The sequence below is a fragment of the Pleurodeles waltl genome, chromosome 4_2, assembly GCF_031143425.1.
Source record: "Pleurodeles waltl isolate 20211129_DDA chromosome 4_2, aPleWal1.hap1.20221129, whole genome shotgun sequence".
NCBI lineage: Eukaryota > Metazoa > Chordata > Amphibia > Caudata > Salamandridae > Pleurodeles > Pleurodeles waltl.
Window position 1 is genome coordinate 983,576,885 of NC_090443.1, and position 25,538 is coordinate 983,602,422.

At 44.5% G+C, this 25,538-nt stretch overlaps 1 protein-coding gene across 1 annotated transcript in view; it reads right to left on the reverse strand.

Annotated features, from left to right (window-relative positions):
- Window positions 1-3,893: 3,893 nt before the first annotated feature.
- Window positions 3,894-25,538, reverse strand: part of TESK2 (testis associated actin remodelling kinase 2) — a 456,655-nt gene continuing 435,010 nt past the window's right edge. The window contains exon 12 of the mRNA XM_069232834.1: window positions 3,894-13,336. Within this exon, the coding sequence (XP_069088935.1) occupies window positions 12,336-13,336 (1,001 nt within the window). The 3' untranslated portion in view covers window positions 3,894-12,335. The remainder of the gene's footprint in view (window positions 13,337-25,538) is intronic.

Here is a 25,538-nt window from a genome sequence, read left to right on the forward strand (position 1 = left end):
CCTGATGAGACCCAATCTCTGCAACTTGTTTTGAACTTATCAGGAATTTAAAAAATATCTTCCCCCCTATATTCTGCCAGAGATGAAACTGTAGTATTCCTTGTGCATGGACTAGGCAACGCCAACCTTCTAGGTCTTCCAAATTATCTTATCGCAAGATCGGTGGTAATACTGATCGATGTGGCTATTTTCTAATCTGCCTCAACAACCCCCTACTAGGCCCATCTAAAAGCCTTTACTATTAACAATCAACAAGCACATTACCTTGAAGTCCATGTGCATTGTTCTAGAGGCCCTTTTACAGGGTTCTCGTACCTGCACCTTAATTTTCAGCCATATGTTGTTCCCAAATGGTGCACAAATAAATGGCTAGATTGGTCCACAACGTTAAGAAATTTGATGAAGTTTCTGAGGCTTGAACTCCACACTGGCTTCCGATCAAGCAAATAATACAGTTTTTCTCTTCAATATGCTCACATAATGTTTTAGGAGCATAAAACCTCCAAATATTTTTATAAACATACATCCCACCTTGTTCTGTGTGCATTTAAGATATTAGAATACTGAAGTTAATTAAGTCATAATAATGTGCTAATTTCTAGTTCTGGGTCTAAGAAACTATCCTCGGTTGGAGTAGAGGACACAGGAGGACTACTTGTGTTTTTGCAAGGGGCTAATTTCCTACTGTTCTAGTATCATTTCTAGAGACAGCAAACCATTTTCACCTATCTTCTTCTCTGAAATGTGTTTGTCCTTACCTATTTGTTCACAGTTTTCTTTCCTGATTTGTGCCTAGAAGCAGCAAATTATGTTATTGTGCTTTACAAATCAATCAACCAATCCCCAAACTCCTCATTTAGGCCAGCATTACAACTTCGGTGGACTTTTAAAAAAGACTGCCGAAGCTCCGGGCGCCAGTATACCGCCGGTGCTGGCGGTATATCGGGCTCCCTATTATGACTTTTCTGCTGGGCCAGCGGACGGTAACAGTGTTTCCGTCCACTGGCCCAGCGGAAAAGTCACATCAACATTGCAGCCGGCTCGTAATAGAGCTGGCAGCAATGCTGATGTGCAGTGGGTGCAGCAGCACCCGCTGTGCCTGGGGAGCCCCTGCACTGCCCATGCCAAGTGCATGGGCAGTGCCGGGGCCCCAGGGGCAACCCTAGCCCCCCTTACCGCCAGCCTTTCCATGGCGGTGTTTACCGCCATGGGCAGGCTGGCGGTCAAGGACTCCTAATCCCCTGGGGATTATGACCGCCAGCGGTATGTTGGAGGGGCGGCGGTATGGCCGTGGCTAATGCGCCACAGTCATAATAGCTGGCGGAACACCGCCAACCTGTTGGCGGTGTTACCGCCAGCGTCGTAATGAGGCCCTTAGTACTTTTGAGAATCCCTATCATTTGTTACAAAATCTTGTAACAGATTCTTCTCTAATTTAGGTTGTGGGCCCTGGCACTGCGCCTCTTGTTGATCATCTGCTTCTCACCAATCATCTGGTCTTTTTGAAAGAAACCTTACTTTTTAACATCATCCTTTAGGTTGGCATCTGTTGATGACTGTTGCAGCGTGGGCAGCTACTCACTCTAGAAATACTGAATTTATTCATGCTGAGCATCATTCATTTTGCAGTACAACAAACAGCAGCTAACAGACTCATTCAACACTGCGTTTACGTTCAATCTTCACTATGAAGATATGGTACTTCCAATCTCCTTGAATAGCTGCCAAGTCTTTGTTTTGTTATGCAATTCCATCCAAAACTGAGCTTGTCATTACAGGGCAGTAAGTGGCTTTTAAGTCATCTACATATCAAGTTGGCTTTCTGTTATCCCCCAACTGTTTGTAACCAACTCTTATAAAATCCTCACCTGCCACCTCTTATCAGAATTACATTCCACATCATCTAAAAGCCACCAGGAACCAGATGTACCTTCAGCTTTAAAATAACAAGCCTCCTTAACAGCATCTACTATCCAGCCAACAAATACACTACTTGGAGACTCCATTATCCCAACTCACATGCAAGGTAACAAGCAATGCTCACCTGTGCATCTACCCCGTCACTCATGAGCCTTGTCCGGACTGACCTTGCTGCCACCCCTTTTAACTTCTGGCACATCAGAACCTCCCACCTTGATTAGCTACAGCCTGCCACACCACAGTTCCACTTCTTCAATCCCGCACCACAGACAACAGTGATAGGTACTATAATCTTTCTATACCTCTTCCAGCAGCCTTTAGCATTGCTGACCATCAAGCTCTGCTCAGCATCCTCTCCACAACTCTATTTCAAGGCTTCATACAGGAACAACACTGACTACTTGAAGTCCACAATTCAAGCCTCAATGTCAATAAGCTTATTTGATGCTTATCCCCACGGAGCAGGCTCTGTAATGCTTGCCATCGACAGCTGACCAGCACAAGTTGAAGAATGCCTTTTAGTAATGGACCTCAAAGGAATCACCCACAACTGCAAGGCAGTGGCAAATGCCTCAGATACAACATCACTAGCGAAGTAAGCTTCAAGGCTCACCTTGCTGAAAGGGCACATTCAGCCTGGCAGCAGCTCTCCCTGTTTGTCAAAGACAAGTCGTACTTCCTCAAGCCAGGCTTTGGAGCAGCCGTTTGTGCGCAACCCATATGCAACCTGGAATGTGGCAACATCGTCTTTGCTAAATACCCAGGCTCCCACCTGACCATCTGAAGAGCATCCTTCATACAGCCATACGACTCAATGGACAGAGAATATAACTAATCACCCCACACACTCAAGGATCACCCCCTGCATCATCTTCAAAATGTATTACATTCTATTCAAAGCAGTGACTTAAAACATGCAACCCAATCTGGCAAACAATATCAGGATCTTGGGCGATCTTCTCAACACCAAAAAACTGATATCATCTGATAAAGAAAGGCAATAAGAAATCGTTCAGAAGTTAAGCCTAATCCTGCTATGCACCCACAGCCTAGAACTCCGTCCTAATACAGATCAAAACACCTCCTTCTTCATCTCCAAATAGAGCTGAAGACTCAACTGCTCAAGGAGCTTCTAAACTAAAAAGGATTAGTACTCTTGTACGCCTTTGCCAACCCTCACACCAGGAGCCCTATTACAGATGGGGCACAATTTTCCTGTTGGTGCCACAGTGCACCTTTAAATAGGCGTGTCGTGCATAAACAAGGAAAGTGCACCCTATTACGAAGAATGTGCTGCCCTAAGGGCAGTCGCAGACTCGCAATGCCCTGGGAGCAGTGCATTCAAGTGAAATTTGGAGCAACTGCTTTACACCTGCTCTGTGCTTCACACTGCAGGCGGCAACTCGCCTGCACTTTAAAGAGGCATTAGAGGTTCGCTCAAAGCCGGGTGCAGTGAGTGACTGCACCCGCCTCTAACGGGATGTCTGAGGGTTCCATGGTATCCCACTCCCCCCCGCCATGCAAATGAGGGAATGCACTTTCTGTATTACAGAAGAGGTCGCACAAGCGTCTGCAGACCCTTCGGTAATACCAAAGTGCCCTGGGTGTGGGGGCACAAAGGTGGGGTACATGCAGTTGCTCCTTCGGGGCACTTTCTGTAATAAGTACTCAGAAGCTCCTGTACGCCTTTGCAGAAGCTTCATGAAGAGTAACTCTGCAGCCAGTGAGTAAGCTTCACTTGGCTCACTGACATCCTGTGTTCCTCTAAACGCACGGCACAACTTCGTTTTATAACTAGATTTGTAGGAATCAAATTCAAGACATGCAGGCTGCACACATATTTTCCAAGAGACTGCTTCACTCGCTGGGCTATCTTTTACATCCATCACCCTCTTCAATACCTCTGTTAGATGTATTTGTTCTCTTTGCACAATTAATAAAGTGAGGCACAAGGAATAAGAGACGTCACAAAATAACGATTAATTACTTTATTCTGAAAGTAAACTTGGTAAACGTTTACAAACCATCAAAATGAATATAAATGGTGATACTTCATCTGATTTCTCTTTGGTTACTTATTATTGCTGAGCCAATGAACAGAGAATGTCCTGGATTAAAACGAGAGCACACAGTAAATTAAAACCAGAATTGTAGCCTTCACATGTTTCTAACTATTTAAAGAGTATTATTATAAAGGTGGTTTGAAAAGAGGTTCCTGGCAGTGTTTTTTAATTCTTTACCACATGAAAAGTTCAGTCATCAAAATCGGCTATTTACAGACATGAAAATATTAAGACTTAAATCTTCCTTCATAAATATGAAAATAGACCACACTTCTTACAAAGTGCCTTCTTCAACATTAGCCAAAATATTTTTAGCTTACAAAGATTATTTTCTTGCATAGAAACGTAGTGATATACAGTAGACTAGGGAGGTAAGTGCAAAAGGAATGAATCAAGTGCTCTTTGAATCCGCCAATGCTCCCACTGGTTTGTACATCATTCAGCAATCACTCAGCACCCGCCCTTCCGAAGGACCCATTGACGGAAATCACTAACCTGAAGCACTGGCTACACGTTTTAAAAAACATAACAGTCTGACAAGTGATCTTTAAACAGTAATTTCATAAGAATACTATATTCACATAATTAAAGTGTTGGCAGGACACTATCCAAATCAATCTTTCATCAATTCTACACTAACTCAAAATTTTTACTGGTAGTGGGTTTAAAATCATCATCAATACCTCAGGCATAGGATTAACGCCTCAAGGAGTTGCTGAAAGGGCAGCCATTTTAAAAAGGTCTGTGGTGCGTTGGCCCACATGATGTGCAATTCAAAGGAGGTTTGGTAGCATCTCTCACATGCCATTCAAACTCCTCGGCTCATTGTTTTGCCAATATTGCATTGAACTGATAATCCCCTAGTAGACAATTGCTGCACAATAGTTTGGCATGTGCTTGCTCTCTTAAAGTAGACGTACAGAGGTACAGAGGAAAGCCATAAGAAGGCTAGGCAGATATTGAGGACTGACCAAGTGCAGCTCCTACACAAAATACAAAACTTTAATCAACCTATAAAGGAGATGTTAGGATTATAAAACAAAATACATGAATGCACTTGCATCAATTCTCTTTTATAAACAGGGGCCATCTTGAAAAGGTTCTTTTAAGGAAGCCGTCAAGGAAGAGAGCCAAAAAAAAACACATCACCAGTTTTCTGTGATTTAGTAAGTGTTAGCTAAGCTCTAAAAATCATGTCTAAATTCAATTGGGGACCAGATTTGATGTTACTTCATTAAACTTGCTAACTAAGACTTTCTGCTAAAACATAATTTCAAGTCTCGGCTGTGTGCATGTTTTGTCAAGATGTTGTGGCATTTTATAGGTAACACTCCACCACGCAAGCTGACTGCTGTCAGAGGGTATATTTGGGCATGCATCTAAATGATTTTGATACGCTGTAGACATACACCTGTTTTTCTCACCGTTACCACCTGTTACAGAACACTTTCATTGACAATGTGGATTAACCTTTGATTGCACGTTCCAAAGCATTAGCAATTTTCTGCAACTCACCACTGAATTAATTTAGCAAACATAAATCAAGATCCGCTGTACACAGTGATTTTGCAGCTCTACGTCATTCTCTTAGGAACTTTTGAATTTATTCTTGGGGTTGTAAAACTCCTGATTGGTGATGGAAACCTGAGCAAAATCACTATGGCCAGGAGGAGAAGTCCAGTAGAAAGTAAACATTGTCAGCCATAGCAGTCTGCTATCTGGAAAATGGTTGATTTCTAGTAGTACACCTGCGTGTTTTCGTAGCCGAGTTATTTAGGAATTAGAGTTAGAAAGAAAAAAAGCGGTTATTTAAGAACAAAAAAAATAATGGGAACATCAACATCAAAAATCATTAAAGTCATAATTTTCATTTTGAGTTTTACAATCATGGCCTCGTGATAAAAATCAAGCACCGCAACAACAGAGAAACAGAGCAAGCAACCTACTTCTATATGCCTTGAGCGGAATTTCACACACTGGCAACGACTCCAGTTACTTCTCACTTATTTGATGCAAACATTCAAAAGAGCGAGTTTTAAGAGTGCAAAACTTTGCCTTCACCACAGAATGAGAATGAAGAAGAGCAATAGTTATTCTACTACCATGTTTAGTAAGCCACTTTACGGAGGAGAAAATCGAGAACTTGTGCAATTCACACCTGGCAGGCTTTAGGTCACCAATTATCAATCTAGCAGAGCGGCTATAGAACAAGCCCCAGAATGCTTTACTCCTTCCCTCCCGTTACTGAACAGATGGTTCCTCATATACACACCAAATGTGCATTGTGCTGAAAGGGTGGTATGTCATTGCTAATGGATGATGTCCTGTTAAGAACCTCGTACCTTACAGTCCTCTAGCACATGATTAGTGTATCATTGCTTCACTGCATTGCTCACTCAAAGCTAATTTCAAGGGATGTGCTCAAATGCCAAGTGTTAACAGAAAAGCAGGAGTTGAATTCAAGCCCCCTGAATCATACTTCATCATGCACCTACTGCAAACTTCTACAGGTTAAATTGGCAATGCTGATAAAAAAAAACTACAGAATCTTATGTAGTAATTCCAGAGAAGAGTGGGAGAAGACTGGGTAGCAATAATTTATACTTATGTAACATCTAACTAGTTGCGTGACAGTCATAAAACCAAGATTTCAAAATAGGTCTAATGGTGATGAGGCTCAAAGTAGCTAAATATCAAGTAAGATCCTGGTATTGAAACCAGGAGGTATATCTGACGAAATCCACAAAACCCACACAACTGTGGCACAACCCTGCATGCAGATGTACCAGCGTTGCCAAGTTCCAAGCAGAACCTGTACTGGGTGACATATGTGCAAATAATGAATCTATGTACCTGAACAAGCCAGAAACTTTAATACGCATGTGCAGTGGACGAACCCTACAATAGAACAGTTAAGGTAAAAAGCTCCCGCATGTATCTACAGGGTAAGAAACACCATCATACACCTACGCAGAAAAGGAGGCCCACAATAAAGGTGATCTGCCGTACTCTGCAGTGGCACTAAAATGCACTTTGTTTTGGATAGGTCAACACTATTTCAGCACTGAATGACGGGTGCAAGTTATATTGGACCAGTGACGAAATGTGAGCTCCAAGCTGTATGTGGGCAGTTGTGCAAATAGTGTCGGAAGCTATTCCCCAGGAGGGAGGGAAGGAGAGCTCCAAACCATAACTGCAAGAGAAGAGGCAGCGAATGCCATACCTATGCTAATAGGTGGAGTGATCCACAGGCTACACATGACAATGAGGTAAAGGGAGCTCCTTGCTGTCGCAGGCCAGATACGGGGATTCCAAGCTACACTTGGGAGGGGAAGGGTAGGTCAATCCTGTACCTGAACCAGAAAGAAGGCACAAGATATGTACTGACAGTACTCACTCTGTACAGCAGATGAATAGTTATTGTTAAAAGTTACACAGATGAACTCTGAACCAGGTGAAGACTTCAAGTCAAATATTGCACGGCATGGAGTTAATGCTATTACAATTTGCGATGCAGGTCTTAAATTACTGAGGTGCACAGTCCAACAGATTGCTGAGATACTGTCCTCATCTGAATACTTCCGACAGATAAGAACATTAACAGCCATTGATATACCTAAAATTTCCTCTATTGCTAAACAGTCCTCCACCCCCCATAGTTAAACAGTGACCTGCACAGCAGACCTTTAAAAAGTGACTTTTTTGGGTCAGTTGATGGAGATTTAATTATAAATGTAGGAAACAAAGAGGTAATCACTGCGCCCCTTGTTATTCTGAGAACATGTTCCTGTTACAAAAAGCAAGCCAAGTAGCTCGTCATCGAGGACTGGCCATTCAAATAAGCCTACCCGTTCCTAATCACACAGCATGCACACTGATCCATGCACACTTCATCTGTTCAGTAGAAGATTCCACCAGAATTCTGACACAAGGCAGACCTCAGGTGCCACTTTTGGAGAAAGGCTCACCCTCCCCTTCAACCTATAACACTTTCTTCACACACAAAGACACAAACATCAAGAACTCCACTAGGTATGACCAAAAAGAAACTCCCTTTCCCTTACAATCCTGAATGTTACCTTTAGGTCACTCTTTAGTAAGTCCATGTCGTTGAGTACATGGGTGTTGCATACAAAAACACAAGGCTAGCGTTAGATGAATTTCACTCAACCAGGACTATCGAGAAAAGCAAATTATTTAAGATTACACTTGCTTGAGAACCAAGAGTGAAAATCCTCAAAGATGTGCAGCCTACCAATCTGAGTCAGACGCAGCACAAATGCTGGGTACTGTGGAGGCTGGAGACACGGCCCGTCACTCATCAACGAAAGATTGGTGTCCGAGGAACAAAAAATGGCTTTGAGGATATGCAGGTACATTGCTTACTTTAGCTCGTAGGAAAGTTGAGATGCCTTAAATAAGGTCTAGCAAACGTATTAGGTAGTTTACATATTTACTTCGTCCTGGTAACAAGTGACACATCTAAAGATAATGATTCAACATATGGTCTGACTGCAAAAGAAAGTACTTCACCTGCTGAACATCAAGAATGGGGATAGAGCGATCACAGTTTTAACAGAAAGGTACATGTACAGCAGTAAGACAATTGTAAACTTAGAACTAACACAGGTTTGGAAACACTCAGGCCTTTATCACAGATGTTCATAACATACTGAATGATAACCTGACAGGGTTACCCACTCAATCATGTGCCAAGAAGTCGCGGGGTCTATGGCTCTGCAAAGGTTGAATCTATGGAACTAGAACATTTAATGAGTGTTAAACATAACCACACTTGGGGAAAAAAAGTGTTGTTTTTAAGTTTTGCAAATGACATACTGTCTTCTAAAGAGAGGAAGGACTTTGAGAAGCGCTTGCTACTGATGGCAAAGGAGGACTTGCTGCTAAGTCGAAAGAAACAAATTTGGTGAAACCGCTCCTGCAGGCAGACGAATTAATACTCCAAGTGCTGTCTGTTTTACCATATACTGCTTTCCTAGTTTGAATCAATGCACAGCAACAACAAAGCAGGTTTAACTAGCTAACTGAACAGAAATTGAAGCAAAAGAAGCTTAGAGTGGTTCCCCAGTGTTAGAAGCCACTATATCAGGACTCTGGGAGAAAGACAGTCTAACATTTGTGGTGAAATTTAGCCTAACTTAAAAGCACAACATAAGTTTCCCCTTGTGAAAATGTTAGCCAATCTAAAAAAAAAAAAAGCTTGTTTTTAGACGTTACAATACAGAGGAGGGTTTCCAGTTAAAGTACTACCTGAAACCACAGTCACAATTAGACACCAATGGCTAGTTCTTGATTCAAATGAAAGACTATCTTAAGCATTTCAGCAGATGCTCAGAATCTCATGTCACCAGCTAGGTCCAGTAGAAGCTATGTAAATGGACAGAACACTTGAGGTTGAGATTAGTTTTTTTTTTTAGGGGACAGGTCATTTCCATCCTCATCGAATCTTTTGAGATACACGCTTGAAAACACTGTGCAGTGAAGGGGAATCCACGGGCAACCACTCATAAGGGATGCTCCAAATAAATAATACACACTGGTTTCCAGGTCCGCTCCCGGGTACAAAACTATTTTTCCAGTATCTAAGACAGTAGGTGCTTGGAAACACGGAGTTTGGTCAAGTGAGGTAGAATTCCATTCTCCCAGTTTCACAAATAAGCGCCTACCTGCTAAACCACAAGCACCCCGGATTTACCCTCTTTTTTATTCTTTAGGGCACTACCCAAGCTACACTGCTGGCAGCTGTGGACAGAGTTATCGAGTGGGCAGGAACACCTGCAAAGAGAACCTTCTGCATATTTTGTGTCTCAGTGCCAGCCATGAAAAGTGTCCAGAAAGAGGTTTGCTGGCTAACACCTATTTGTGCTTGGTGTAAAAACGCTGCTTTGAGGCAAAACAAACTGTTCCTGTCTGCCACACAACCACAGTGACCTTACTGTGGGAGGAAGGGCCTCGCTGTGAACCAGAGCTCTCACTGCACCAGAGATTTATTTACCTCTGACAACTAGTAGCTCCTTCACTGTCAAAAATAGGAATAATGACGACAGAAGGGTGGACCATTTCTTCATTCTTCTATCTAAAAACTAAAGTTATCAAAGGGACATTTCAATGCCTGAATATGGAATCTCTAGCTCTGCACTCCCCAACGATAGATGGTAAAACTGTCACAGGCAAAACACTTCTTTCAAAATAACCATATCTCAAGAGTGGATTCCAATGTGTTGTGGAAAATGGTGGCTTACTTTTCAAAGCATTGAATCAGGTCCCAATAATCGAGGTACTATAAAGTAACTGAAACTGTAAGAAGCCCTCAAACATCTGATTAGCATCACCATTTCATGGAAAAAACCTGAATGCACTTTCTCAGGAATAAATAACAAATATAAAGGTTAGGTATAGAGTAATATTTGTGTATTCAAGTTCTATTGGTGGCCGACAAAGATTTCCAGCCTGCAAACAAAATTTATGAAACGTTCTAGCTTAAGGCAAATGATATGCCCAGAATGAAAATTTGTAGAGGGTTAATGTATAAGTGGGAAACTGACGATTGCCATGTATCCATGGGTGAAATTAAGTATACCGCTTGTAACTCTGGCTGGTCTGAACAAATCTAGGTTTGAACAACTAAAGGCAGGTTTTTAAACTCCTCGCTGTGCGGTGCAAACACGCTGACTGTCAATACAACATCTCTCTGAATTTTATAGCTGTGTCTGCTTATATGTTTCTAGGAACCACAGCGGTCATTAGAGGTATCTGACTGTCAGGGCAAGGGGGACCGGGGCCAGAGGTTAGGCTGTGGAGATTGTGCGGTTACTGGTTGAACTACGCCACCTGCGCAAATCTGAAAGCAGCAACAGTACAAACTTCACATGGTGCTCGGGACAGTGTCACCCAAAGGCTGTGACAAAAGTGCGAAGCAGTAGCTCTGATAAAAGCAGACCTTAATGAGAGAGAGTAGTGTGTTTAAAAAAGTAAAGGAGCTCTCCTTTATTTAAATAAAAACTTAAAAGCCGAATTAAAAACATGTTAAAGAATTAGAGGCAAGAAACTGGCAGGTTTAAGGAGGCACTTGACAGTGACAACCCGACGCTCCATTCTAAGTCAGGTCTAAGTTTAGCATTTGCTAGGTAGCATGAGATGTGAAAACAGTTCAGCGCCCTCCATGCCCACTTCCCATGGCACGATGCAGCAAATATAACCAACAAACCGTCTGCAACAACTTTATGCCCGGTTCACAAGCAACCACTCTGACGGTTTAATTGAACATCAGAACTGTGCACACCTTCTGCTCAGCAACACTCCCAATCTGACTCGATGATCCCCCAAACCCTCCTAATTGTCGCTGAGAATGCCTCGCACACACCAGCTCTCCAAACTTAGCAGATGCTGAAAGTGAAAGGTAAATGTGAGCAGCTGTAGCGTCACTGCACGGCTGATCAGGCAAGATAAACAAGGAGGAAGACTATGGTGAAAAACTGCACGGTGATTCGTGCAGTGCAGGGAGACTGGAAAGCACAGGGTGCAAACGCAACAGCTGCATGCCTGGGCATCACGAAAGGATTCTTGCCCTCTCCCGTGCTTTGTTTTAAGCGGAGTGGTATTCCAGACTGCAGGACAGCATACACCTCATCAGCAATGGGGGGAGGAGGTTTTTTTTACCTGCCTAATTGCAAAGTGTATTTGAGCCAGGCAGTGCCTTCATGCAACTCCCAACACAGGCTGCATTATTCAGTTAAGTCTACTCCGAGCTGATGTGGTTTTGCCAAGGACAATAGGATATTTGTTCCGTTATTGCAAAGGCACGTGATACATTCAAAAGCCCTAAGGAAGGGGGATTAACTTGGAACAGGCCAGGAAGACAAATCCTATGCATGTTATGTGCAAATGCCAACTGACCTTGAGCACCAACGCAAATAAACAGTTAAAATCATAGAGCACACCTTCATTAAATCAGAAGGTTCAACCTTCCACAGGGATGCACTGCAGAGCTCCAGCTTAGGTTGCTGCGGAATTCACTAGTGAACAAGATTTCTTACAGATTACCAACACACAACAAGCAGATCCTGCTAACGCGTAAACCAAAGGCAACAATAGAAAGCTGCCAGTCACAAATTGCACTAATTCTAGTGATATTTGTATGGCTGGTGTGAGAGTGAATACTTTAAAGGGAAAATAGAACACAGACCTTGCATTATGCAGTTCAAAATTAAAATGTCCGGTATTTATTGTTCAATTTCACAGCTACTTTCCATCATCCACTGGTTAGCAACCGCTGGAAAACGATTTTGCGGACCTGTTTTGAAATGCAATATCATCCATTCTTCTTAAATGTCAGTTTGATGGAGCATCAGAAGACTTTGTGGAAAGACAAGGCGCCTGAAAGACAGAGTTGCTTCTTGCGCTGTCTTCCGAATAATCGAGGGCTGACCCTGCATCCCCCATCTTGTGAGAGGGACCAGAACTTACACGAGAATTTGCCAGTGTAAAAGATGTGTTCTTCTGCACTTCGTCGTCTACCTCCATCTCCTCCATACAGTTCTCAGACCCTCCTAAGGAAGTATCCCCTTCGTCGTGGAATGAATTCTGGGCCAACACCTGCATACAGTGGACAGCATCAGTTGAAGTGAGTGTTGAACTGAGGTTCAACTGCTGGTCTGCAGGTGGTGATCTGCTTGGACAGAAACCATTCTCTCCCAGGAAGACATGACCAGTTGAACATTCCATGTCCTCCACAAACTGAAAAGGAGATGCTCCTCTTACTGGCGAAGAATGAAACGGTGGTATTTCTGGAACCCCATACTTAATACTACAGAGTAGTTTCTGACGCACATCAGCGCCCAGCTGCACTGGGTCACATCTGCCAACAGTTGTAGACAGTGTGTCTAAAGGGATGTACTCTTTGTGCAGTAGCTCTGGAGACACTGGAAGTGACCGACAGCGTCGCCCATGAAAAAAAGAGAAATCCTGCCAGTCTGAGTTGTAGAGTTGACGGAGCTGCCCTTGTGGGAATGGCACTGTGCAGTCACCAGCCTCTGGGGAGTGCAGGTCAAACACCAGAGAGATGACGGACTTACTGGGCATGTCATAGAACTTAATTTTGCCTCCTTTTAGGTCCTCCCGGGCACTGAAAGGGTTGACTTTGCGAGCTGCACCTTTGTTGGGAGTGTAGTAAGGATCCTTCACGTTGACTTTGCGGACAGCTTTGCGTGCAAAAATGTCAGATTGACTACGGGACAGACAGATGGTCCGCCGGGGCCTTGGAGACTTGGGTGGGATCTTGTTTTCCTGCAGTTCTATAGAACTCACTCGTTTCAATATTTTCTCATTGGGGCCTACAGGAGAGGAGAAAAATAAAGAACATTTGTAGAAGTGCAAAAAAGCACATTGGCTGTCCTCAATATTTAGACACAAAATAAAGAATGGGATTGCTATATTAGACATGGCAACTCACTCAAGTCACAACAAAAGCAGCTCTCCTGTACCCTAGTTTTCACTACCACCACTGAACTAAATTACAGGATGAAGTAATAGTTACTCACCTGTAACACTAGCTTTATCATTCACGTATTCCACACACATGCTGTGCACAATTAAGTCATTGGTAGTTGGGCTCGGAGCAAACATTTTTGAAAAGTAAAAATATATCAAAAGTATCGGATTTAATTAATTACAGTCTTAGGAGGTGGGTGAATTATACATAGGTTTGAGGGCGTCACTGCTACATAATGTATGAAAAAGTAACACCGGAAGAGGAATTCTGCTGTCCCAGGCATGGACCAATGAGGGATTAAGCGCTGCTGTCCAAAAAGAGTTGGGAAAAGGGTAGGCCCTGCTTCCTAAGGCATACATCAATGAGAGGGATAGCACAGCTGTCTACGGAAGTTACAGGAGACCAACAGGCAAAACTTTGCTATGTGAAGTATCCACCAGTGAAAAAAGGAGACTCAACAATACCTTTTACTTATTTCTAAAGTTTATGCCGATTGTATTCAGATTGTCAGAGGAAAGGTGTATTACTCTTTTCAGGAAACAAAAGCTCCTTCACAAGAAGTATACAGTTTCTGCCTACTATGTGTACAGGGTGCCACTCTGGTTCGAGGAGCTCTTGTGCTGCTAAACCAATATCCAGACTGCAGAAACATTTTGGAGAAATCATATCCAAGATTAAAAAACACATTTTATTACTATATAGATACTTTCCATATTTTCCAGCATGTTCTAGTGAAACTATTTAGACATCGCTCACCAACAGTTCTCTAACAGCATAGGCCACCAACATGGTGGTAAGTCATGACAGCGTAAGGAAATGCAATTTTTTGCATGATCACCCCCAACGTTTTGGACTGATGCTACTGTTTTTTTTCGGCTCATAGTGCACTAAGTCCTGCTACCCAGACCTCAGTGCCAGTATTCTAGTTCCGTTACAAAGTTTATATTGAATTGGCTACCCCAACTGGAATATGTCGGTTTACTTAAAAGTCCCTAGTATACGGCACCAGAGGTACCTGGGCCATATAAGTTAAATTGTCGATCCAGAAGAAAATTAGTTACTTACCTGTAACTGCAGTTCTCCAGTATTGGTATCTTTCATAGATTCACATGCTTGAATCATCCCCGTCGTCGAGGTGGGAGCCTCACGGTAAATTTAAATATATAAAAAGCAGTAAGTCAGTAAAAATAAACCAGTAGGCCCAAGTAGGCCTCATAAGGTATTTTACAGTCTATCCACTTTGTTTTGTGAAAAGACCCAAACTTGAGTATCAACCAATCAGGATTCAGCCCCTCCCAAACACTCCCAACAGAGGCTGAATTCCCTCAGATTTTCTATTAGGAGTGTGAAGTTTAATATCTGTATAATAGGGGAGCCTCTGAGGGGAGGAGGGTGGGTCGCATATGAATCTATGAAAGATACCAATACTGGAGAACTGCAGTTACAGGTAAGTAACTAATTTTCTTCTCCAGTATTGGATCTTTCATAGATTCACATGCTTGAATCCGAGTAACGAGCAGTAATGTTTTCTTACTTACTGAATTACATTGACTGTAATTCCATCGTAATTCTATACGTGATGTGATTCACATCAGTTCAGTTTTAAATATGCACTTACATATAATTATATTTATATTCACAAACATACGAATATAAAAGCAATAAAATGTGTGTGGCAAGAAATCCTGACACAGTTTATGCTATTATTATGGAGAATACGACACGTTAAACAGTAGAAGAAAATGAACCATTAATGACCATACCTCGAGTGTGGTGGTGGGATATGTAAGAGGCTCACCTTAACGAAATAGATGCCTCAGCACTGCTTGTCCCACTGCTGTATCGACCTGGTTTGTCTCCTCTAGACAGTAATGTCTTGTAAATGTGTGTTGGCTGGACCATGTTGCTGCTCTACAGATGCTATGTAGTGGTACACCTGCAAAGAGTGCCGCTGAAGTGGCTACCGATCTTGTAGAGTGGGCTCTCACCTTGGTGTGGAGCGGCTTTCCTTCTTTTGAATGGCAGAATTGAATCGCCAGGCCAATCCATCTTGCTAAAGTCTGTTTGGACACCGCGTGTCCCTTCTTTGTTCCGCCGAACGCTACAAATAATTGATCCGACTGGCGGATGGCCTGAGTTTTCTGTAGATAAAACTTTAAACATCTTTTAATATCGAGAGGATGTAATGTTTTTTCCGCCACTGTTTGCGGATTTGGAAAAAAGGTTTTTAAGATGACTGGTTCATTTAAATGAAATGTTGAGGGAACTTTCGGAATGAATTTAGGATTTGTCCGCAGGATGACACCTGAGTTTGTAAACTGGAGGAACGGCTGTTTGATGGTGAAAGCCTGAATGTCACTGACTCTTTTTGCCGAAGTAAGAGCTAACAGTAACGCTGTTTTCCATGCGAGGAATTTTAGGTCAGCTTTGTGGATCGGCTCAAAAGGAGCTTTCATGAGTTGCATCAACACAACATTCAATGACCATAGAGGCGGGGGTTTCCTAATTGGCGGGAAGACCCGAAAAAGGCCCTTCATAAATTGTTTGACAATTCTTGTGGAACACAAAGAGAGTCTATCTGGTGATCTGCGGTATCTGGAGATTGCTGCCAGATGTACCTGTATGGAAGAATATGCAAGTCCTGATTTTGCCAGGAGCAGGAGATATGGAAGTATCTGTTCCGGAGTAGAAGATAAAGGATGTATATTTTCCGCTGCACACCAAACACAAAACCGTTTCCATTTAAGTCTATAGGTTTTGTTGGTAGTGTCAGCTCTAGCTTTTGCTAAGATGTCTCTACACTCTGGGGAGATTTTTAGATTTAAGTATTCATTGTGTTCAGGAGCCAAGCCGACAAATGAAGAGACGACGGATGTGGGTGTGTGACTTGTCCCTGGTGCATCGTTAAAAGAGTCGGACTCTGTCTGAGTGGTAGATGTGGTCGTTCGGAGAGCATGAGGAGCTCCGTATACCATATTTGTCTGGGCCATCTGGGAGCTATGAGTAGAAGTCGACACCCCTCTGTCTTCATTTTTCTGATGACTCTCGGAATGAGCGGGATCGGAGGAAAAGCGTAGGCATAAACTCCTGACCATCTCATCGAAAACGCATTCCCCCACGAATCTTTTTGGGGAAGCCAACTTGCGTAGAACTGGCATTTCTTGTTCTCGAGAGTGGCAAATAGGTCTAAGTTTGGTTTGCCCCATAATAGAAACAGGCCATTGAGAGTTTTCTGGTCTAGCTCCCACTCGTGATAAGGAATTACTGTCCTGCTCAAGGTGTCTGCTAGAACATTGATCTGTCCTGGCACATGCTCCGCTTTTAGTGAAATATTGTGTTTGATGGCCCATGTCCAAATTTGTTGGGCTAGCTGCGAGAGTTGTAGGGACCTTGTGCCTCCTTGCTTGTTTAGATAAAACATGCTGGTCATGTTGTCCGTCCGGATTAAGACGCTTGAACATTGTATCTTTGGCAAGAAAGCTTTTAGAGCTAAATATATTGCTTTGAGTTCTAGATAATTGATGTGGAGCTGGCTCTCTTGCTGATTCCAGATTCCGCTGATTTGCAGGTCCTGGCAATGTGCACCCCATCCTTCGAGAGAGGCATCCGTTGTTACTATGTAACTTGGTGTTTGAAGAAGAAAAGACAGCCCTTTTGAGAAATTGGTTGGAGTCGTCCACCACCTCATAGTGTTCTTCATTAGAGGCGTTATGCGAATCTTGTCTTCGAAGGAGCCGAGGACCTGTGTCCATTGTATGTCCAATTGCTCTTGCAGGGGTCGCATATGGAGCCTGCAATCTGGGACTAGCGGAATGCACGATGATATCATTCCGAGCAATGATTTGTAGATGCGGACTGAAACGAACTTTTTTCTGGATAGGTTGTTTGCCAACGAGGTTAACTTTTGTTTCCTCTCGTGTGATGGGTACGCTTTGCTGCGTACTGTGTCCAAAATTGCTCCCAAGAAACTCAATTCTTGTTTGGGGTATATCTGAGATTTCTGGTAGTTGACTACAAACCCCAGGCTGTGTAACAAATGAAGGCAATAGGAAATATGATTTGTTACTTGGAATTTTGAGGGTGCCTTTATAAGCCAGTCGTCCAGGTAAGGGAAGACCTGGATACCTGCCTGGCGAAGATGTGCTGCTACTGGAGCTAGCATTTTTGTGAAGATTCTGGGGGCTGATTTGAGACCGAATGGTAGAACCCGGAATTGGAGGTGCATACTTCCTACCCTGAACCTTAAAAATTTGCGATGGTTGCGATATATGGGGATATGAAAATAAGCATCCTGGAGGTCTAGGGATGCCATCCAATCGCCCGTGTTTAAGAGACGCAGGACATCCTGCAACGTTACCATCCTGAACGATTGTTTCTTTAGAAACTTGTTTAGTGCTCTCAAGTCCAGGATGGGGCGCCAGTCTCCTGAGGGTTTCTTGAGAAGGAAAAACCGGGAATAGAATCCCTTGTTCCTTTGAGATAAAGGGACTGGTTCTATTGCTCCTTTTGTTAGCATTATCCTTACTTCCCTGAGAAGTTGGCTCAACCTCAGAGGCGGTGTACCCGATGGAGGGACACTCGGTGGTGTTTGGATGAATTCCAGAGTATGACCTCTGGTCACCACATCTAGTACCCATCTGTCCGATGTTATAGCCTTCCACTTGGGGAAATAAGAATTGATGCGACCTCCGACCTTCAATATTGATTGGGGAGGTGTTGAGATTATCCGCTGGTCATTGCTTTCTGCCTGTATCTCTTGCTCGGGCAGCTCCTCTTCCTCTAGCCGGATGTTTGTAAGCTGCGGCTGGTGGTAATCGATAATGCTGCTGTTGTTGATGGTGCTGATGTCCTGGTCCTGTGGAGGAAGATGTATATTGTGACCTGTATTGTCGGTATCCACCTCGAAAGGAGTAATTACTTCTACCCCTTGCTCCACGAAAAGGTAGTTTTTTATATTGCAGGGTACCTAGGGATTTTGCCGTATCGGTATCCGTCTTGATAGCCTGCAGCATATCATCGACATGTTTGCCAAACAAACTCTCTCCATCGAAGGGCATGTCGAGAACACGAGTCTGGACTTCTGGTCTGAATGAAGTAGCTTTAAGCCACCCTTGTCTGCGCAGGACTGCTGCTCCAGCTAATTGTCGAAAGCCAGTGAGGGAAATATCTATTGCACTGTCTATTATCTCTGCGGAAACCCTTTCTCCCTCCTGCAATACCTTTTTAGCCTCCACCTTGAGATCTTCTGGCAGTGAATCTACAAAAACGGACATGTCTGCCCACATCTGCCGATCGTACCTTCCCAGGATGGCGAGGGAATTTGCCGCCTTGACCGTTACTGCAGCAACCGAGGAGAATTTCTTACCGATATTGTCTAGTCTCCTTCCCTCTTTGTCTGGGGGAGACGCAATAGGTGTAGAGGGGTTTTTGGATCGTCGTTGAGCCGCCTGTGATATAACCGAGTCAGGTTTCGGTTGTGAGACTAAACAGGCCGGAGAATCATCTGGGGCCTTGTATTTTTTCTCTAGTCTTGGCATTTGTGAAGGCACTGTTGCCGGGTTTTTCATTGCCTTCAAACCCTCCTGCCACAAGAAATCCACAATAGGTATGGCTCTTACAGATCTCTTTGATGGCTCTTTAAAGTCATACAAAAAACACTCAGTTTCATGGGAAACAATTTCCAGGCCAAAACGTTTCGCCGCTCTCTCTATGATATTATGGAAACCTCCTATGTCTTCTGGAGGAGAATCCACTGGAGCTGCTGGAGGTGGAGATGGTGTGGGAACGAGATAGTCGTCCCATTCACTAGCCGCTGAATCTGCTAGCTCGCCCTCTTCCCTTTCGTCGTCCGACGAGAGGTAAGCTTCCGGAGCTTGGCTAGTTACAGGTCTACTAGCCTGTGACGTTTCGGAAACATTAGTAGTTTGAGCTTGCTGGTAACTCTGAGGTCTAGGTGGCGTGGACTGAGTTGACGGTGGGAACCTTTTATAGTAGTCCTTCAACATATGTTGTAAATCTGTCACTAATGTGCTAGGCATAGCTAGAGGCGATGGTTGGTTTGCCTGTGGATAAGATGTTGAAGCATAACTATGCTGGTAATGTTGATCCTCTTCTTCATCAAACTCTTGACATTTGACATTTAGTTGGGACGGGCTACTAGCTGCCCCAAACATGCCTTGAACGTCATCATCCTCATCGTCTAAAAGATGTTGCGGTGGGTATGGCAGCACCTTACTTGGTGATGTATGCATCGGCAAAATGTCAGATGACTTGTCCCCTACATTAATAAGGGAAAGGGGTAAGAATCTGGTGGAGTCCTCATGATGGTATGAGGAATGAGCTGGTGAAATGTCCAAAGGTTTGTAAACTGTTAATGCTGTGGTGATCGTCGGATCCATCGTCGACGGTTCCCTCGTCGACGGTTCCCTCGTCGACGGCTCCCTCGTCGACGGCTCCCTCGTCGACGGTACTGTCGTCGACGGGTCTCTCGTCGACGGGTCTCTCGTCGACGGGTCTCTCGTCGACGCTTCCGTCCATGACTGCGTCTTTTCCTTCGTCGACGGGTATTTTAGCGATGACGGTCGCTTCGCCGACGTAGTTTGCGTAGATGGGAGTGCACTGGATGATTTGTGAACCCAGGAGGCCTCCGCTGTCGACGATGTGGTTGCCGACGAAGCTCTTTTGAAGATTTTTGCAGTAATAATCGTCGTCGATGACAAAGGCGACGACGTCATAATCATCGGTGAGGATGGTGTTGTGAACGTCGACGATACCGTGGTCGCTGTTACCGTCGACACTGTCGTCGACGGGGCGGTCGTCGACGGTTGTTTTTTTCACCAAAAAGAGTTTTTCTGACTCTTTTTGTGGTGACAGAGACAGGGATGGTTTCTTTGAGGTGCTTTTCCGGTGTAACAGCGTAGTAGGTTCTGAATGAACCTTTTTTGGTCCATGTTTAACTGCCTCTTCAGTTAAGACTTGTTTAGTCTTTTTGTGCATTTTTCTTGGTGGTTCATCCGCACCTCTATCTCTCTCACCTGTTCTTTTCTGAGGGCGAGAAGTTTGTGGTGACTCTTCGCTGTCTGATGAAGGATGCTCTAAGGCTTTCTGTTTTTGCAGCCATAAGAGAAGTCTACCCTCTCGGTCTTTGAGGGTTTTTTGACTAAAGGTGCGACAAATTTTGCAGTCTCTCACCTTATGGTCTGGATGAAGGCAGTAAATACACTTCTTGTGGGGGTCATCAATATGTAGTCTCTTCTTCCCACAGTTGTCACAGTCTCTGAACAGACCCTTCTTTGCCTTTTCAGACATAGTAAAGTTGTAACTAGTTTCCTGAGAGAAAAAACAATCTTCAGTCAGAAAATAGGAAAAAAAACTGAGCAGAGCTCAGGGAGACTCCCTTCACACGACGTGCGGTAGAAAATCTGAGGGAATTCAGCCTCTGTTGGGAGTGTTTGGGAGGGGCTGAATCCTGATTGGTTGATACTCAAGTTTGGGTCTTTTCACAAAACAAAGTGGATAGACTGTAAAATACCTTATGAGGCCTACTTGGGCCTACTGGTTTATTTTTACTGACTTACTGCTTTTTATATATTTAAATTTACCGTGAGGCTCCCACCTCGACGACGGGGATGATTCAAGCATGTGAATCTATGAAAGATCCAATACTGGAGAACTGTAGCACTGCTTGTGCCACCCTGAGTATGACAAAGTACAACATAGCTCTCAGTGTGCCACTGAAGACTAGAAGAGCCCTAAGGCAGGGTGCTGTATATTATTAAGCATGATATACTTCAATCAATAAATCAGGATGTGTAAATCGCCTAAAATCACCCATGAGGGTCTCAGTGAGCTGGAATTGCAAGGTGCTTTGCGGTGCTCTGTTCATTCGGACAGCCACGTCTTAGTTCTTTTCTGAATTCCTAGAGCGATGCCGCATTCCTGAGGTGCAGGGGAAGGTCGTTCCAGGCTTTGGCTGCAGGTGAGAGAAGGAGCGTCCTTCACTGTTGCATCGGTGGATCCAGAGGTATGTCTACAAGGAAACAGGAGACCGATCTCAGGTGTCTGGTCGGTTGAAGGAAGGTCATTCGTTAGTTGATGTATGCTGGTCTTTCGTTGTGCAGGGCTTTGTATGCGTGGGTCAGCATCTTGAACTGGCATCTCTTCTGGACTGGGAGTCAGTGTAGCTTCTTGAGGTGCGGGGTGATGTGAGCCCGTCTGGAGAGGTCAGGGGGAGAGTTTGCCACTACATTTTGTATTGCCTGTAGTCTCTTCAAGGAGGTGTGCAATGATTCCTACTTAAAGAGTGTTATTGGAGTCCAGCCCTCTGGTGTCGAGGGCTTGAGTGACGATCCTTCTGGTGTCAAGTGAGCCACGTGAAGATTTTAAGGAGCTTGCGTAGGGTGTGGAAACAGGCAGACAAGACTGCAGTTATCTGTTTCTGAACATATAACTTACTATACAAGATTATGCTGAGGTTGCGGGCGTGGTCCGTTGGGTGTGGGATGGCCCTAGCTCAGTAGGCCACCATGCATCGTTCCATGGCGATGTGTTGTTCCCAAAGATGAGGACTTCCGTGTTGAGGTTGAGACAGTTGTCCTTCATCCAGTCAGCGACGTTCACCATACAATTGTGGAAGTTGGTTCTGGTCGTGGAGGGGTCCTCTGACAGTGAGAGGATGAGCTGGGTGTTGTCGGCATAGGAGGTGATGTTGAGGTTGTACGATCTCACAGTGTTGGCCAGGGAAGGGGGGAGGTATGTACATGTTGAAGAGAGTGGACTGAGATGATCCTTGTGGGACGCCACAGATCTCCTTGGGTTCCGAATGGTGGGGAATGGATTCTCTGGTTTCTTCCGGTGAGGTATGAGACAATCCATTCCAGGGCATCTCCCTGGATTCTGATTTGGTGGAGTCTGTTGGTCAAGGTGTGGTGGGAGACTGTGTTGAAGGCAGCTGACAGGCCTAGAAGGATGAGGGCTGCTGTTTCACAGCAGTCTAGGAGGGCCATGATATTGTCAATAGCTCTGATCAGGGCTGTCTCGATGCTGTGGTTGGCTTGGAATCCGGAATGAGAGGAGTCCGAAAGGCTGTTGTATTCTAAGGGTTTGGTGAGTTGCCCTTGATTGGCTATGAGAACCTTTGCTGGGAAGGGGACGAGGGCGAGGGGCTAATAGTCCTTCAGATCTGCTCGATCAGCAGATGGTTTCTTCAGGAGGGGCCTCACTTCAGCGTGTTTCCAGTTTTCCGGGAAGGAGGCTGTTGTGATGGAGACGTTCAGGACTTTCTTGAGCTAGTCACCAATTGTCTTGCTACTGACATTGAATCTGTGGTGGATACATAGGTCCCCCTCCAGAGTGTACAGAGTTCATGGTGGAGAGTGTGACCTGAGTTGTGTCCCAATGGGTGAGCAGATGTTCAGAGTTTGTGTTTAAATGGCTGAGATCTTGTCATGGAAGAAGTCCAAAAAGGGTATCCCACAATTTGTGGGAGGGGGTGATATTCCTGGTGGCTGTGGGGTTGGAGAACTCCTTCATGATGGTGAAGATCTCATTGCTGGGGTTTGTGCTGGCTTATATGCAGTCTGGAAGAGGGTTCTTCTTTCTTTCTCTTAAAAGACAGCATTACTGGTTGACTGCTGTTTTGAAGATAGTATGGTCTTCTGTCTTTTCGTTGGTATGCCATTTCCTTTCTAGCTGCCGGCAGTAGCGTTTGGTGAATTTCATCTCTGCAGTGAACAAGCTGGCTCTCCTGGCTGGTGCTTTGTGTTTGGCTGGCTTGGAAGGGGCAACTGTGTTGGCGCATTTTGTGATCCACTGGGAGTAGTTCTTTGCAGCCTGTTCTGGTTTGGGTGATGTATCAGAGGTCGGAGTTGAGGGCATTGTTCCACTGGTCTTCTGATACCTTTTTCCAGTTATTACGTGCAAAGCTGGGGGGCATGGTGTCAGTGTTGGTAGAGTCTGAGATGGTGAAGTGGACGCTGTAGTGGACAGTCCAGGTGTGCTGCGAGATGTGGCTGTATCAGACTGTTGTTGGATGTAAAAATGGAATTGAGTATGTGCCCTGCCATGTGGGTGGGGTTGATGACAAGTTGCTGGAGGCCGATGTTGCACAAGCTTTCCAGGAGGTCAATTATGTTGGTGTCGTTGAGGTGGAAGTTGAGGTCTTCTAGGAAGATGTAGCGCTCAGAGACTATGGGTATCGGGATGAGGTCAGGGATGGTGCTGCAGAAGCTGAGGCGTGGTCCTGTTGGTCTGTGTAAGAGGGTGCCTCTGAAGGTGCTTTTTCTGTCTATGTGAAGTTGGAAATTGTCAGGGTTGGGTCATCTGAGGAGGTGGTGCAGTGGATGGTGTCCTTGCAGATGATGGCAATTCCACCTTTGTGTTTGCTGATTTGGTCCTGGTGTGTTATCTTGCAGCCTTCCGGTATGGCAAAGGCGATGTCTGGCATGGAGACTGAGTTCAACCAGGTCTCTGTGAGGAAGATGACATTCAGGATGAGATCTTGAACCAGGTCTCCGTGGCATGTTTGGCAAGTGATCGCACACTGAGAAGAATGCACTGGAGTTGTGCTATGTGCCTCAGTCGGAGTGGTGGTCACAATTGTGTCTGTGGTGTCTCCCATGTTATTGGCTGCTTCTGTGTTGCAGGTGAAGTGGCAGTGCTGGCAGGAGAATGGTCCTCTGTTGGTGCAGGGAGCTGTGCAGCAGCAGTTGTTGTCGATGCACCTGGGGTCCAGGTCTCGGGGTCTGCAGAGGTGTACAGAGCTTATGTTTCAACAGTAAAAGCCCCAAATTGTTGCATTTTCTGTGTAAACGCTAGTAGCCCCACTAGCAAGTACAGAGTTACAGGCTAACATCTGAATGGGAATACTGAAGTTGGTACTTCAAGGTATCAAATTGTGACATTAAACCCAACTAAATGCCACTTTCGAATGTAATGTCACTTTTAAGAAAAAGCAGCTTTTAGAAAGTTGCCACTCTGTTGCCAAGTTAATCCGGTGGCCACTCACAGTTGCTGGCCACCAGACAGCCTTCTGCCCTCCTGGGAAGGAGTGTGAACGACTCCCAAGTTTAGGAACAATGAAGATCTGCTGCAGAGAGAGGTGTTCCCTCCCCCTTGCAGGAACCCACAAGGGGTGTTGGACTAAAAGGCAAGCTTCAAAGGAGAAGCCACCTTCGATGGGTAAATGGCAGAGGGGATGCTCCACTGTTCTTTTAAACAAGCTGGTGGTGGGAAAAGACAGGGGAAACCAGTTGCCAAACCAGTTTTACTACGGTCATAAAATCCCAAACTAATTTAGAACAATAGAGTAAAGTTTGCTAAACTATTTGACACCAGAACAACAAAAATCTAATCAGTAAAATTAGAGTTATGAATTTTTAATGCTTGAGGTTCAAAATAGCGCTAAAGAGATAAAAGCATCAACTGCAGGCATTTGGTCACCTTTAGCACCACCACCACCACAGGTCCAGGAGTGGATGAAGACCTTTGGGGTTAAGGACTCACTCATGACGTGTCCATGTGTGGGTTCAAGGTGGTTGGAGACTTTTGTCCCTGTGGCTCTGAATAGGAGGCCAGCAAACTTGCCTTTGAAGCCACTTCTAGCAGTCCTGGCTGCAGGTGCAGAAGTACAGCTCACAGCAGGCCTGGCCTCTGAGGGTTCAAGGCAGACTCAGGGCAGCGAAGAGTCCTTCCAGGTACAGTCTGGCAGAGTATAGCACTCCTCCGTCTTTCCGCAGGTCCAGTAGAAAAATAAAGTGTAGGTTTGAGAGCCCTGGTTTTTTTTTTTTTTTAACCTTACCCTCGTGCCCTTCTCCTACAAGGTGGGAAAGGTTTCTGAAAAGGTTCTTTAAAGTCCTTGGAATTTCCTGACTCCCCTGCCCTAGCTCCAAGCAAAGTTGCCCATGTTTGCAAACGGGGGCAGTGCTGAACTTGTAAAGACACACTGTATAGGTATTTTGCAAGGTATAGAAGACTGCATGGATTTGAGCTTGCTGCAGGCAATGTTTGTTTTAATATCACGGAAATTAACAGTATAAACCGGCCCA